General features: G+C 39.8%; 1 protein-coding gene across 1 annotated transcript in view; it reads left to right on the forward strand.

Moving 5' to 3' along the window:
- Positions 1-13,466, forward strand: part of LOC132403322 (WD repeat-containing protein 64-like) — a 129,568-nt gene extending 116,102 nt beyond the window's left edge. The window contains exons 26-28 of the mRNA XM_059986773.1: positions 967-1,047; positions 6,064-6,186; positions 13,452-13,466. Of these exons, the coding sequence (XP_059842756.1) occupies positions 967-1,047; positions 6,064-6,186; positions 13,452-13,466 (219 nt within the window). The remainder of the gene's footprint in view (positions 1-966; positions 1,048-6,063; positions 6,187-13,451) is intronic.
- Positions 13,467-17,348: the final 3,882 nt, after the last annotated feature.

Here is a 17,348-nt window from a genome sequence, read left to right on the forward strand (position 1 = left end):
ACAGCATACATAGTTAAGATAGCATGTGCAGTCACAAAAATAATATTAGCACTACTCCCTGAGTGGCTCACTCACGGAATTATAAAGAGAAACAGTCATGATTTGAGTCTGTGGCCTTTCATCAGAGTGTCTTTCCACATGCTGCTTAACTGCTGTGATTTTCCAAATGTATTATTATTGTACGTGCAAAACACGATGCAGAAATAATATCAGAGTTAGAGTGAATTATGCCATTAAGTGCCTGACCCAATTTCCTGATGACTGGCATTTCACTGGAAAAGCTGTACAAATATAGTAAAACCTGGACAAAATTGTGCTCCATATGCTGTTAATACTTTTTTAAATAAGTGCCAATGGATTTTTCTAATTCACTTTCTGGGTAAGTACTCAAAATCTACATTTTGTTAAAACTACTAATTGTAGACTAATACTAAACTACGGGCCTCTTTCTATTTTATATTTTACTTTTATTAAGTTTAAAAAGTTATCTTATGGAATGTGTTTGATGTCGGAGCTGTTAAAATCAATCTCAATTGAATGATTCCTCACTAAAACTGTCACCTTTGCTGATAAAATGGAATTTCGTTCACATAAAAGTAACAGCTGTTCCCCTCCCCTCCCCTCCCCATTCCATGGTTGTAAATCCCCAAGTAACAGTCTTGAAAACCACAGATTTGATCTGTAGATAGCCAGTTAAATGGCAAAATTTGCCTTTGTCAAAATGTATCTTTTCCACTAATTCAGGACTTGCAATTTATTTAAAGCTTTAGAAAGTTTTAGATACTAATATTGTGATCAGTCCTCCAACAGGGGTTGCAAGCTCTGGGATATTGTGTTAGATCCTTTTGAATGTCACTGTTTCCAATCTTTGTTCACTTTGCCATCATTTGTGTAAGTTTTAAGTTCAATAAATAATACTAATCAAAAGCACATTGATTTTTGTTTTTGCATCTTTATTCCAAACAGCTAAAATGTAAACCAGTGGAAAATTCTGTATCTGGCAAAAGAGCAATGGGGGCAGTATTCCGGGCTCTTCCTGTGTACAAAGTAAGATCATAATAATCACATTTACAGAGGATATAAAGTACTTGATAAGATGTCAAATGACATCCAGTAAATAAAACCTCAATGTTATATCTCACCTAATATCCAGCTGCAAAATTATTTTCTCTAGTGTTTCCCAGAAAAGCATTATAAACATTTCAGGGTGGTTTTGCATCACTCTCAAAATTCAATTGGGCGCTTCTGGGTATGGAGCCCAGTAGTGATCTTGCAGGACCTCTCCAACATAATACCAGGGAACTGCTTTTGGGATCTGCGTGGGATCGGACCTGACACAGGATCCAGATTCAGATTCAAATTTATTTATCACATATATGTCACAACAAACAGTGAAATGTGTCACTTGTGCTAACAATCACCATACCCAAGGGGGTGTGGACACCCTGCAAGTGTTGCCAATGGGGAATTTAGGTCCATGGTATATCAGGCAAAGGAAAAGGTACTGTATTATGCTTTGTAAGAAAATTCATGGTTAATTTATAGTAAAAATATCAATATAGTAAAAATAGCCAGTCTGATTAGATTTTAAAAGCACTTTAAATATGTTTCATGAGTTCCATTTTTTACATTGTCTACTTCAGTTAGAAAAATGATTAACATTTATTGAAAACATTTCATTTTTATAGCCAGTCTAACTCGGAATGTTTTCTGCCTGGGGCATCCTTATTCTACCAGCAGATGCTGACCATATTGTTGGAGTCCTGGCTGGGTGCAATAGGACAGTCTGACTTGTTTTCTGCATCAGGATTAGGCAGATGTGGGATATTGGAGCTTGACCAGCAAGATCTGAACCATAAAGCATCAGGGTGATTGAGCTTGATCGTCTTAAAGGATAAATATTTGAGGCAGAATAGAGAACAGAGCTCGAGGATTAATTTGATTCAGCAAAGAACCTAATTCCGTTGTGATACTATGTGCTGTGAACTCTGACTCTGTGCAACTGCAGGTCTGACTTCTGATGCGACAAATGTTTTCTTGTCTAATCGCATTACTTGATTTGTGCAACTGAACAATTGTCATTTGAACTTACCGCATGCAAAAAGATATACTGTAGGTTCCAAACTTTACCAATTTCATACCTCAAGTTAGTAATCGTCTTTCAAAAGAATTGGGAGCAAATCTGATGCAGAAATTAACCCTTTCAGGTTTTACTGCCACATAGTATCAATAGCATCTCAGGATCTAATCCTCAGAGTTCATTGGGACAGGAGGATATTGCTGAATAATGATTCTTAGTTAGATTTCTATAGTTCAGTCAAATGCACTCATCAACTTTAATTAAGTTATGTCCTTTTGAATGGAACTTGTCTCAGCGTCTATGTATAGAAGTTTGAATTAGCTCAATATACACTCAGTGTCCACTTTGTTCTGTACATCAATACCCCTGCTCGTTAATGCAAGTATCTAATCAGCCAAGCATGTGGCAGCAACTCAATGCTTAACGGGATGCAGACTTGATTAAGAGGTTCAGTTGCTGTTCAGAACAAACATCAGAAATGGGAAGAAATGACTTCCTACTAGACATAGTGACTTCCACTTTGGAATGATTTTTGGTGCCAGACGGGGTGATTTGAGTATCTCAGAAACTACTGATCTCCTGGGGTTTTCACACACAACAGTCTCTAGAGTTTACAGAGAGTGGTGCAAAAACTTTAAAAAAAACTTCCAGTAAGGAGCAGTTCTGTGGGCAAAAATGCCTTGTTAGTGAGAGAGTTCAGAGGAGAATCGCCAGACTGGTTCAAACTGACAGGAAGGTAACAGTAACTCAAATAACCACATGTTACAACAGAAGAGCATCACTGAACAATGAACCTGAACATAAATGGGCTACAGCAGCAAAAGACCACAAACATAGCAACAGTCCTGTCTGTACCCAGTAAAGCGGCCACTGAGTGCCACTTAGTTTTGATGTCTTCAGGGAACATTCTGTTAATTCATTCTATTTTCAGGAATATGGACATTACTGCCAAGAATGGGCAATATGTGCTGGTATAATTTTGTTTGAGAATTTCTTTGTGAGGTGCCACTTTGAACCAAAGTTGTCCTTCTGTTTCTGTTAGTGAGGTGGAGGACTTGAACCCCACAATGAAGGGGAAGTGATATAACAATTACAGCAGGGTAACAGGCCATCTCAGCCCTTTTAGTCCATGCCGGCACTTACAATCACCTAGTCCCACTGGCCCACACTCAGCCCATAACCCTCCATTCCTTTCCTGTCCATATACCTATCCAATTTTACTTTAAATGACAATACCGAACCTGCCTCTACCACTTCTACTGGAAGCTCATTCCACACAGCTACCACTCTCTGAGTAAAGAAATGAGGCACACCACTAGTCACCGGCCTCCAACCTGACAAACAGTTATCCACCACTGCTCTCTGGCGTCTCCCATCCAGCCACTGTTGTATCCATTTTACTACTTCAATATTAATACCTAATGATTGAACCTTCCTAACTAACCTTCCATGCGGAACCTTGTCAAAAGCCTTATTGAAGTCCATATAGACAACATCTAGTGCTTTAGCCTCGTCAACTTTCCTTGAAACGTCTTCAAAAAATTCAATAAGATTTGTCAAACATGACCTTCCACACACAAATCCACGCTGACTATTCCTAATCAGACCCTGTCTATCCGGATAATTATATATACCATTTCTAAGAATACTTCCCATTAATTTACCCACCACTGACGTCAAACTAACAGGCCTATAATTGCTAGGTTTACTCTTAGAACCTTTTTTAAACAATGGAACTACATGAGCAATACACCAATCCTCCAGCACCATCCCAGTTTCTAATGATATTTGAAATATTTCTGTCAGAGCCCCTGCTATCTCTACACCAACTGCCCTCAAGGTCCTAGGGAATATCCTGTCAGGACTCAGAGATTTATCCGCTTTTATATTCCTTAAGAGCGCCAGTACTTCCTCCTCTTTAATTGAAATAATTTCCTGTGTTACGGATTCAGCAACAATAAATATATAAGTGAAGCAGGGTTTTTATAACAAAGAAAACATTTATTAAACACTGAAAAACAAACCCCCAAAAGTAAACAAACAACTAACATAACCGGAAATCAGCTGCTGTGTGGCAGCTTAAACAGTTCTTAAAGGAATAAAGTGAAAACAGTTCTTAAAGCGAGGTTGCAAAAACAGTTCTTCAAAGTAGTACTGCAAAAGTTCAAAATGCTTACAGTCCATTAAATGTGAGACTTTTTAGACAATTTAAATTCTCTTTCACGCCGTGTTGTTGCAGTTCCCAGTCAAACTATACTTTTCCCGGAGAATTTACGAAGATGAAAATGAAACGGCTTAAAGGCACTGACCTTTCCTTTACAAAACTGTACCCAATCCTTTCTGCTATATTTTGCAGGGGTTACCGGGGGACAGCCAACAAATTCCTTCCGAATGAGGATCGAACAAGGTCGAACCTGTTTCACCATCGAAATCGACTTTCCCCGATCTCTTAGCTCCTGAACTCCGATCTTCACTCTTCACTGATTTTTAACTGGCAGTATTATAAAGTAACTGCTGGCAATGACCTTTTAAACTTTAGGCATTCAATAAAACTCCACCTTTCAACCAAACTGCATCATAATATTGGACCACGCAGTGGCAAATCCAGCCACAAACTGCCCCCCTCACAGGGAGGGGTCCTCCTTTTATACCCTGTTAAAAAAACCTGTCACTTGACCTCTATTGGTGGGAAAATGATGTCACTCCACCATCACAACACCACTACCTTAGGTCCAGCATATCTTCAACACCACTGTTACGTGACAAGTACAAGATACCCACGGGTATGTAACACCAGAACTTCTCTACTCATTTCCCTTACCTTACACAGTTCAATATCCTTCTCCTTAGTGAATACCGAAGAAAAGAAATTGTTCAAAATCTGCCCCATCTCTTTCGGCTCCAGATATAGCTGTCCACTCTGATTCTCTAAGGGGCCAATTTTAGCCCTCACTATCCTTTTGCTATTAATATAACTGTAGAAGCCCTTCAGATTTATTTTCACCTTACTTGCCAAAGCAACCTCATATCTTCTTTTTGCTTTTCTAATTACTTTCTTCAGATTCTTCTTACATTCTTTATATTCCTCGAGCACCTCATTTACTCCATGCTGCCTATATTTATTGTAGATCTCCCTCTTTTTCCGAACCAAGTTTCCAATATCCCTTGAAAACCATGGCTCTCTCAAACTTTTAACCCTTCCTTTCAACCTAACAAGAACATAAAGATTCTGTACCCTCAAAATTTCACCTTTAAATGACCTCCATTTCTCTATTACATCCTTCCCATAAAACAAATTGTCCCAATCCACTCCTTCCAAATCCTTCCACATCTCCTCAAAGTTAACCTTTCTCCAATCAAAAATCTCAACCCTGGGTCCAGCCCTATCCTTCTCCATTATTATATTGAAACTAACTGTATTGTGATCACTGGACCCGAAGTGCTCCCCAACACATACATCCATCACCTGACCTATCTCATTCCCTAACAGGAGATCCAACACTGTCCCTTCTCTAGTTGGTCCCTCTATGTATTGCTGCAAAAAACTATCCTGCACACATTTTACAAACTCCAAACCATCCAGCCCTTTTACAGATTGGGCTTCCCAGTCTATGTGTGGAAAATTAAAATCTCCCACAATCACAACCTTGTGCTTACCACAAATATCTGCTATCTCCTTACAAATTTGCTCCTCCAATTGATAGTGCAATTATCAAAAAGGAAGATGTATAATTTGGAGGTGTATATACAAGTGGTAATGTTCCTTTGCATAAACAAAACAATGTATGTCATGGAATGCATATTTTAGACCTATATATTATAAAAGGGAATGAGATACAACTTATTGCTGATTTTATGGAGCAATATAAAACAAATATAGAATAGACAGACCAGTTCAAAGGCTATCCTAATTTTACCTACCCAAGGAATAAGACAGGAAATTGCACTTTATTTAGTTCTTCAATGTCTTCTCTTTTTCACAGATTGATCCTTTATTCCGAATGGACACATTTAAGGACGTATCATTTTCTGAGGGAGGTGGTCATGACTCCTTCCATAACCTTTTTACAGGAAAAAAGAAAATCATTATTCCAAGCAGTAGAAAAGTAAGTTGGATAGAATTTTAATTCAAGAGTAATGTAAACAGTAGCCTGCAGAGGTGCGCTGGTATCCGCAATTTGGTTAGGAGCTAGTCCTTCCAGTTGATGCTGCCCTCTGGTGTTCACTCAGTGGAAAGACATGCTGAACCAGGACAATTTGCCATCAGTTTTACAGTCTTGCCACTCGTAGACTTAGGCTATATACCACGCTTTATGACTATGTTTTTCTGAAACTGCAACCATATGTGCTATTTGTGCAATGTGCTTTGTACAGTGTGAGGTTGGGAATGTTTTGCACCTTGGGCCCAGAAGAATGCTGTTTTGTTTGGCCATATTCATATATGATTCAATGATAATTAAACTTGAAGTTGCAATTTAACTTACCGTGGCAGCCAGTTTCAGGGCATCTAGTTTTGAATTTTTTTCTGTCCTATAAGAGAAGCAACCTAGAAAAAAAAAGTTCAGGCAACATTGCTTGAAAATTCACTTCTAGCGTTGATATGCTAAGAGCAGCTTGAGCTGCCTTAATGACTATCATCCAGTAGCACTCACATATATGATGATGAAATGCCTTGAGAGGTTGGTCATGGCTAAAATTATGTGTCTCAGATAGGACCTGGAACCACTGAAATTTGCCTATCACCACAATATGCATAATGTAGACGCAATCCCAATGCCTACGGGATGCATTCTTGGAACAGCTTGTACGAGAGCCAACCAGGGACAAGACTATTCTGGATTTAGTGTTATGTAATGAACAGGATTTGATAAGCGATCTTGCAGTAAAGGAGCCATTAGGAGGTAGTAATCATAATATGATAAGATTTTATCTGCAATTTGAGAAGGATAAGGGCAGCTCGGAAGTGTCAGTGCTGCAGTTGAACAAAGGAGACTATGGAGCCATGAGGGAGGAGCTGGCCAAAGTTGACTGGACGGATATCCTAGCAGAAAATAAAGTGGAACAGCAATGGCAGGTATTCTTGGGAATAATGCACAAGGTGCAAAATCAGTTCATCCCCCAGAGAAGGAAGGATTCAAAGGGGGGAAAGGGGCCACAGTGGTTGACAAAGGAAGTCAGAGATTGCATAGCATTTAAAAAAAGGAAGTATGACAGAGCTAAGGTGAGTGGGAGGACAGATGATTGGGAAGTTTTTAAGGAACAACAGAACTTAACTAAAAAGCCAATACGGGGAGAAAAAATGAGGTACAAACGCAAGCTAGCCAGGAATATAAAGGAAGATAGCAAAAGCTTTTTTAGGTATGTGAAGAGAAAGAAGATAGTTAAGAACAATGTTGGGCCCTTGAAGAATGAATTGGGTGAAATTGTTATGGGAAACAGAGAAGTGGCAGAAGAATTTAATAAGTACTTTAGATCTGTCTTCACTAGGGAAGACACAAGCAATCTTCCAGATGTATGGATGGGCCAAGGACGTAGGGTGACAGAGGAAATGAAACAGATTTAGTAGATTAGCTAGTTTTGCATTATATATATATATATATATATATATATTTTTCTTTCTTTTTTCTGTTTTCTTTATATCATATATTATGAAATATTTAGATTTACCATGTTCATACATATATTTTATGGCATGTCTTGGTAAACTCATTTATATTGTAACTATTATGTATGTTTTTTTATATGTAATGGAATTTGTATGTTGGTAATTTCTTTATCAATATGTCATTTGTATTCTGTCCATATTACTAATAATAATAAAAAGATTTAGAAAGAAAGAAAAAGAAAAAAAAAAGAAACAGATTGACATTAGGAAGGAAACGGTGATGAGTAGACTGATGGGACTGAAAGCTGACAAATTCCCAGGTCCAGATGGGCTGCATCCTAGGGTACTAAAGGAGGTGGCTCTGAAAATTGTGGATGCATTGGTAATCATTTTCCAATGTTCCTTAGATTCAGGATCAGTTCCTGAGGATTGGAGAATGGCTAATGTTATCCCACTTTTTAAGAAAGGAAGGAGGGAGAAAATAGAGAACTATCGACCTGTCAGCCTGACATTGGTGGTGGGGAAGATGCTAGAGTCCATTATTAAAGATGAAATAGTGGCATATCTAGATAGCAGTGATAGGATTGGGCCGAGCCAGCATGGATTTACCAAGGGTACATCATGCTTGACTAATCTGTTGGAGTTTTTTGAGGATGTAACCAGGAAGTTAGACAGGGGAGATCCAGTGGATGTAGTGTACCTCGATTTTCAGAAGGCATTTGATAAGGTCCCACATAGGAGATTGGTGGGTAAAATCAAAGCTCAGGGTATCGGGGGGAAGACATTGACATGGATAGAAAACTGGTTGGCTGATAGAAAGCAAAGGGTAACGGTGAATGGGTGTTTCTCAGAATGGCAGGTGGGGTGCCACAGGCCTCAGTATTGGGACTACAGCTGTTTACAATTTATGTTAACGATTTGGATGAAGGCATTGAGAATAACATCAGCAAATTTGCTGATGATACTAAGCTGGGTGGCAGTGTGACATGTGATGAGGATGTTAGGAGAATTCAGGGTGACTTGGATAGGCTGGGTGAGTGGGCAGGTACTTGGCAGATGAGGTTTAATGTGAACAAGTGTGAGGTTATCCACTTTGGGAGTAAGAACAGGAAGGCAGATTATTATCTGAAAGGTGTAGAGTTAGGTAAGGGAGAAATACAAAGAAATCTAGGAGCCCTTGTTCATCAGTCACTGAAGGTGAATGAGCAAGTGCAGCAGGCATTGAAGAAGGCTAATAGAATGTTGGCCTTTATTACAAAGGGAATTGAGTACAAGAGCAAGGAAATCCTCTTGCATTTGTACAGAGCCCTGGTGAGACCACACCTGGAGTATTCTGTACAGTTTTGGTCTCCAGGGTTAAGGAAGGACATCCTGGCTGTAGAGGAAGTGCAGCGTAGATTCACGAGGTTAATTCCTGGGATGTCTGGACTGTCTTATGCAGACAGGTTAGAGAGACTGGGCTTGTACACGCTGGAATTAAGGAGATTGAGAGGGGATCTGATTGCAACGTATAAGATTATTAAGGGATTGGACAAGATAGAGGCAGGAAATATGTTCCAGATGCTGGGAGAGTCCAGTACCAGAGGGCATGGTTTGAGAATAAGGGGTAGGTCATTTAGGACAGAGTTAAGGAAAAACTACTTCTCCCAGAGAGTTGTGGGGGTCTGGAATGCACTGCCTCGGAAGGTAGTGGAGGCCAATTCTCTGGATGCTTTCAAGAAGGAGCTAGATAGGTATCTTATGGATAGGGGAATCAAGGGATATGGGGACAAGGCAGGAACTGGGTATTGATAGTAGATGATCAGCCATGATCTCAAAATGGTGGCGCAGGCTCGAAGGGCCGAATGGTCTACTTCTGCACCTATTGTCTATTGTCCATTGACTCTCCACACGATCTTGGATCACCTGGGTAATGCAGATAACTCTGTCAGGATGCTGTTTATTGACTACAGCTCAGCATTTAGCATCATCATTCCTACAGCCCTGAGTGAAAAGCTGTGAAACCTCGGCCTCTGTACCTCCCTCTGCAACTGGATCCTTGACTTCCCAACCAAAAGACCACAATCCATGCAGATCGGATCACCACCTCACAGACAATCGACACTGGTGCACCACAGGGATGCGTGTATAGCCCACTGTTGTACTCTCTCTACCACCATGACTGTGTGACTAGACATGTCTCAAGTGCCATCTATAAACTTATTGATGATACAACCAGCTTTGTCAGAATTTCTGAGTGTGACGAGAGAGCGTACAGGAGTGAGACTGATTAGTTGAGTTGTGTTGTCGCAACTACCTGACACTCAGTGTTAGCAAGATCAAAGAGCTGATTGTGTGCTTCCGGAAGGGAAAGGCCAGGGAACGCAAACCAATCCTCATGGAGGGATCAGAAGTGGAGAGAGTGAGAAATTTCAGGTTCCTGTGTGTGATTATCTCCGAGGGCCTAACCTGGAGGCAACATATTGATGCAGTTATAAAGAAGGCAAGACGGTGCTTATCTTTCATTAGGAGTATGAGGATTTTTTTTTTGTCAACTAAAACACTAGAAAGGCTCTGTAAATGTACAGTGGAGAGTATTCTGACTGGCTGCATTGACGTCTGGTATCGGGTGGGGGGGTGGGGAGTTGCTACTGTACAAGATCGAAGTAAGTTGCCGAAACTTGCAGAATTTGTCAGCTTGTCATAGTACAAGCCTCCGCAGTATCCAAGATATCTTCAAGGAGTGGTACCTTAGGAAGGTAGCATCCATCATAAAGGATCCATACCAACCAGGGCATGCCCTCTCTCACTGTTACCATCAGGTAGGAGGTACAGGAGCCTGAAGGCACACCCTCAATGATTTAGAACAGCTTCTGCCCCTCTGCCATCTGATTCCTAAATGGATATTGAACTCCTGAACACTAGCTCACTAATTTTTTTCTCTTTTTTTTGCACTACTTATTTCAAATTAACTATTTAATAGACACATATGTACTTAATGTAACTCAGTTTTTAATATATTTATTGATCATGTACCATATTTCATTGTATTGCTGTCATAAACCTAACAAAGTTCATAACATATGCTGGTAATACTAATTCTGATTTAAAGTGATTTAACTTTTTGTACTGCTTTACATGTGAAGCATAAATTACAGAAAAAAGGCCTCATTTAAATTTGTCCAATATGAGACTGCCTGTAGACAAAAATATTTTGTATTTTTACAGTTTTTTTCCTTAAGTACTTAAGAACCAATTAAATACTTTGGATCTGCAATAATGGTTGTTAAAAAAATGCAGCCGGACTGTATAGTATTCTGAACAGATAATATGTTTTTGTGATAGACCCAGTGTACCTACTTTTATTTTGAATGTTTATACATCATACATCCTCGGTAACATATAGACTAAACAGGACATTTAGACAATAGACAGATTGTGTTGAGCATAACCTGTCACCCATTGTCATTGTCCAGAACAACAACCACCAACTCACCTGCTGCTTTTACCTCCCTGTCCAAATTCAACTAATAGGACAAACCAGGTTGATCTTGGTAGTCCTCTGCACCCTGAACACAGACATTAAGATCTCAGTGGTGACAGCCCTCAGGTCATGATGCTGAACGTGGAATGTTCTAAAGTGACAGAGTAAATGTTTGCAAGAAAAGAATCTCAGGGTGTATATGGTAACATATACTGTATGTACTTGAACAATAAATTTACTTTGAATTTAGAGAACCACACCAATAACTGAGCAACAACCCAACCTCTTGACCATGTATGCATGCTTTTATGCATTGAGATGCTGTTGAATGATTGGCTAATTAAATATTTGAATTAATAAGCTGTCATACCTAATAAAGAGGCCACCCACTGAGTATGTATCTCCCACCAATGTCTTCTGACATCTATTGTTTCTTAGCCCCATCCATATTAATTCCAGATCTTGTTTTACTCAGTTAAGATTCTTTCTCACTACTTCCTTCATTCCATTCTCTAACATGGGGCCACCTTTCCTATTTTGTCTAAATCTATTAAAAAGTAACCATGCTGAAAAATTGAATTTAACTCATCTTGGTCATTTTGCAACCATATATATGTAATGGCTTTCTGATCATTAACATTAATTTAGATTTATGCCAATAATTCACTAACCTTGTAAAGAAAGCACACTCATTTTAATAAAGAGCCTTCATTGTTTTTCTTCTTCCCAATTCCCCCACGTCTGATTAATCAGAAACTTGATGAACACATGTTCTGTCCCTTCCTGACCCAACTCTGGTTATCGCTGTCGAAACTTTGACCTTCCTTTTTAATATTTGCCCTCACCAGCATCCGTCCTACACCAGACAATTTCTCTTAAAACTTTATTTGCAGCTCTAACTAATCAACTGATTAGCTCTAACTGATGCAGCTCAATTCAAAGGAAACCTGGTCTGATAGAAGATCTCCTCCTTTCCTGGTACTGGTTCCAGTGCTTCACTTGACATGGGGTTGAGGTGAATGCTGGGGTTAGGGACATTGACTGGAGAAGGTAGTTCATGTTCATGGAACTGTATGGTCTATATAACCATATAACAATTACAGCACAGAAACAGGCCATCTCGGCCCTTCTAGTCCGTGCCGATGCTTACACTCACCTAGTCCCACTGGCCCGCATTCAACCCATAACCCTCCAAATGTGCTATATGTGCTCTCCTTTTTCACATTCTCACTGAAGAAGAGTAATCTTGTCTGTATTGCAGGAAGTTAAGGGCTCAACTCTCCACCATGTTCAGACCTGCAAAGTTTTCAATGCTTCTACTGCCCCACCTCCCTATGCTATGCTTTGAACACCAGAAAAGCTGCAGCCAATTCATCTCAAACAAGTGACATCTGGATCTTTAATAATATCAACTGATAACTGTGTAAGACAAAAGGACTACTTCGTTTGATTAATTGGAAACATTTTGTTCAGTTGAATTAAAGTACCTGCACCATATTGCTTCTGTATTATGTTATTTGCAAATGTACTCTTCCAAAGATAGTACTGAAAAAATCTGCATTTAGAAAGAGGTGAAGATTGAATAGGTTAACATCTTAACGCCTGTCTCTTCATTGTGAATCACGTCAGTTTTACTCGACTGATAACAACATTTCAAAAACAGTTGAACAATGCAATAGGAATTAATCGTATTAGATGAATCAATTGTATTAGCTGAATCATATCAATGAAAATAGATCAGTTGCTCCCTAACCAAGATTGAGCAGCTGGAGTCCTATAATGGACATTCTATTATCGTACACAATGACGTTTTGAAGCCATGTGACTCTTGCACTTGAAGTAAGAATTGGGTGTTAGCCATCAGAGCAGAATGTTGACAGACATATTTGGAATTTCTTTAGTTATAAAGTTAATGTGCATATCCTAGAGATATGCAGACTGAATGGATAAACAAGGATAATCTGCAGGGAATTGTTGCTTCTTACCAGCTGTGACAGGCATGATAACCTTATGCAAATTGTGTCATATTATCAGGATTGTCCTGGGGAAAATAAGTGATGAAATCAGACACACAGTTGAGCACTGGTTCACTTAGGAATTAGATTGAAATATCATCATAAAAAATAGAAAATATAGTATATCCATTTTTAAAATAAATGCAAGAAAATGTTTTTAAAAAATCAACAAGTCACACTGCACTTGTGGAAAGGGGGGCTTTCAACCTGAAATATCTGGTTTATTTTCCTATCTGCAGATGCAATTTGATCTTTTGAGTACTTTAGCATTTTCTGGTCTTATTTTAGACTCCTCGCATCTAATTTTTTTGGTGCCAAAATAAATATATAACAGTCAAATAAATAAAACCCCTGCTTTTCCGACACAATTACTGTCTGTCAATCCTGACAACATTTATTTTCAATATGAAAGAAAATTTACTTTACCTAATATAGCAAGGGACCAAAATTAATAGCTCTGCAAACCATTAAGTGCAGAGTGCTTTTTAGCAGTTAAACAGCTGTACACACTTATCAAGAATCTGCTGGAACTGTGTTCTGTTTTTGTGAGAGGAGATCTAAATGGGTGTGAATTCTAAACTCCAAACCACAAACCTCGAGTTTACATTACTCTTCATGCATTCCGCATGAAGACTTGCCTAGTCACGCTGATGCAGTTGATCGGGATTGTTTTGTTTTTTGAAGCTCTGAGAAGTTTACATTTTGACTACTGATGGTGTAATTTATTATGTAAATTGCAAATGTTTTAAATGACCAAAAACTGTAAGCATGTTAAGCATTGTGGATTTTTTTTTACTATAAATACTGCCTATTCATTTAAAGGAGGTGGGCTTTGCAGGCAGAGCCAATTGTCCATCCCTAAAAGAAGGTGGAGGTGGGCTGCCATCTTGAACCATTGAGTCTTTGATGTGTAGGTTTACTGACAATATACTTAGGGAGGGAGTTCTGGGATATTGACCATCAATATTGAAGCAACAGAGATATTTCCATGTCAGGATGGTTTCCAGTTTGGAGATCAACCTTCAGGTGATGATATTCCCATGCTTTTCCTACCCTTCCAGCTGGTAGAGGTCATGGGTTTGGAAGGTGTGGTCTGAAGAATGTTGGTGTGTATCCTGTAGATGGTACAAACTACCGCTACTGTGCATTTATTGTGATTTGATCATTGCAGGTGGGATTCCTATCAAGTGGGTTGCCATGTCCTGTATGGTGTCGAGGTTCTTGAGTGCTCTTGAAGCTGTAGTCATCCAGGCAAGTGGAGAGTATTCCATCGCACTCCTGACTTGAGCCTCGTGGATGGGAGTCAGGATTTGGAGAGTTAGGAGGTGATCTACTTGCCTCATGATTCTTGGCCACTGACTTTCTTTTACAGCCATCTAGTGCATATAGCGTAGATTATGTGTACCAGTTCAATTTGTGGCCAGAGGTAACCCCCAGGATATTGACAATGGGAGATTCAATGATGGTTGTGCTTTTGAATGGATGACAGGTGGATTGTAGTTTGTTGGATATTGTCATTGTCCGATACTTGTGTGGCATGAACATTATTTAGCATCAGCCCAGGCCTGAATATTGTCCATGTCTTGTTGTATTTGGATGTGGACTGCTTCTTTGACTGGGGAATTGTGAATGGTACCGAACATCATGCAGTTATCTATGAACATCTCTACCTCTGACTTTGTGATTAAAGGAATGTCTTTGATAAAGCAGCTGAGGATGTTTCATCCCAGGACACCACCTTGAGAAACTCGTGCTGAGATGTGCTGTGGCCAAGGTGACTGACTTCCGACCATGACAATCATCTTCCATTGTGATAAGTATGATTTTAACTAGTTGAGGTCCTCCTCCTGATACCTACTGACTCCAGTTTAGCTAAGGCTTCTCAAATGTTGCCTCAATTTCAAGGACAATTACACTGTAAAAAGCATATATATATAGTACAATGGGAAAAGTCTTTGGCTCATATATATACCTACAGTACCCAAGACTTCTGCACAGTACAGTAGTAATTTTATGTATTGCACTGTACGGCTGCTGTTAAAAAAATAAATTTCATGGCTTATGTGAGTGGTGATAGACTTTATTCTGATACAGGTCTATATTGTGGACCAAGAGAAAGGGTAGGGAGAGGGGAGGAAGATAGAATGCTCTAGAGAGACATTCTGCAATGATTACTAAACCAATTATTTAGAATCATATAACATTGCCTGATGTTTCAGTGCTGTGTCTGTCTGCACCCGTGCCCCCACTCCGCTCCCAGCACTCTTTCTCTGCCCCCCTGTCCCACACCCCTGCCGCGGTTCTCCACCCTCGCCATTCTCAACATTCTTTGCTCCGGCCAGATTTACAAACTCACTCTCTGCTCCACATTGACAAGTACAGAAGAATCAGAATCAGAATCGGGTTTATTATCACTGGCATGTGACGTGAAATTTGTTAACTTAGCAGTTCAATACAAAATCTAGCAGAGAAAATAAAATAAAATAATAATAAATAAATAGTAAATTAATTACTTGTATTGAATAGATTTTTTTTAAATGTGCAAAAACAGAAATACTGTATATTTAAAAAAGAATCAGGTAGTGTCCAAAGATTCAATGTCCATTTAGGAATTGAATGACAGAGGGGAAGAAGATGTTCCTGAATCACTGAGTGTGTGCCTTCAGGCTTTTGTACCTCCTAGCTGATGGTAACAGTGAGAAAAGGGCATGTCCTGCAGTGCTGGAGGTCCTTAATAATGGATGCTGCCTTTCTGAGACACCGCTCCCTAAAGGTGTCCTGGGTACTTTATAGGCTAGTACCCAAGATGGAGCCGACTAGATTTACGACCTTCTGCAGCTTCTTTCAGTCCTGTGCAGTAGCCCCACCATACCAGACAGTGATGCAGCCTGTCAGAATGCTCTCCACTGTACAACTGTAGAGATTTTTAAGTGTACTTGTTGACATGCCAAATCTCTTCAAACTCCTAATAAAGTATAGCCGCTGTCTTGACTTCTTTATAATTACATCGATATGTTGAGACCAGGTTAGATCCTCAGAGATCTTGACACCCAGGAACTTGAAACTGCTCACTCTCTCCACTTCTGATCCCTCTATGAGGATTGGTATGTGTTCCTTTGTCTTATCCTTCCTGAAGTCCACAATCAGCAACTTTGTCCACTGACGTTGTGTGCCAGGTAGTTGCTGTGGCACCATTCCACTAGTTAGCATATCTCACGTCCTCTCGTCACCACCTGAGATTCTACCAACAGTGGTTGTATCATTAGCAAATTTATAGATGGTATTTGAGCTATGCCTAGCCACACAGTCATGGGTATATAGAGAGTAGAGCAGTGGGCTAAGCACACACCCTGAGGTGCACCAGTGTTGATCATCAGTGAGGAGGAGATGTTATCACCAATCCGCACAGATTATGGTCTTCTGGTCAGGAAGTCAAGGATCCAACTGCAAAGGGAGGTACAGAAGCTCAAGTTCTGCAACTTCTCAGTCAGGATTGTGGGAATGATGGTATTAAATGCTGAGCTATAGTCGATGAATGGCATCCTGATGTAGACATTTGTATTGTCCAGGTGGTGTAAAGCTGTGTGTAGAGCCATTGAGACTGCATCTACCATTGACCTATTGTGGCAATAGGCAAACTGCAATGGGTCCTGGTCCTTGCTGAGGCAGGAGTTCAGTCTAGTCATGACCAACCTCTCAAAGCATTTCATCACTGTCGATGTGAGTGCTACCGGGTGATAGTCATTAAGACAGCTCACATTATTCTCTCAGGCACTAGTATAATTGTTGCCTTTTTGAAGTAAGTGGGAACTGCTGCCCGTAGCAGTGAGAGGTTGAAAATGTCCTTGAATCGTCCCGCTAGTTGGTTGCAACAGGTTTTCAGAGCCTTACCAGGTACTTCATTGGGCCCTTCCACCTTACGACTGTTCACTCTATTTAAAGACAGTGTAACATTGGCCTCTGAGACGGAGATCACAGTATCATCAGGTGTTCTTCACAGCTGTAGTTGTGTTCTCCCTTTCAAAGCATGCATTGTGTTTGTCTGGTAGCAGAGCATCACTGCCATTCATGCTATTGGGTTTCACTTTGTAGGAAATAATGTCTTGCAGACCCTGCCAGAGTTGCCGTGCATCTGATGTCACTTCCAACCTCATTCAAAATTGTCTCTTCGCCCTTGAAATAGCC

This window comes from Hypanus sabinus, chromosome 12, assembly GCF_030144855.1.
Source record: "Hypanus sabinus isolate sHypSab1 chromosome 12, sHypSab1.hap1, whole genome shotgun sequence".
Classification (NCBI taxonomy): domain Eukaryota; kingdom Metazoa; phylum Chordata; class Chondrichthyes; order Myliobatiformes; family Dasyatidae; genus Hypanus; species Hypanus sabinus.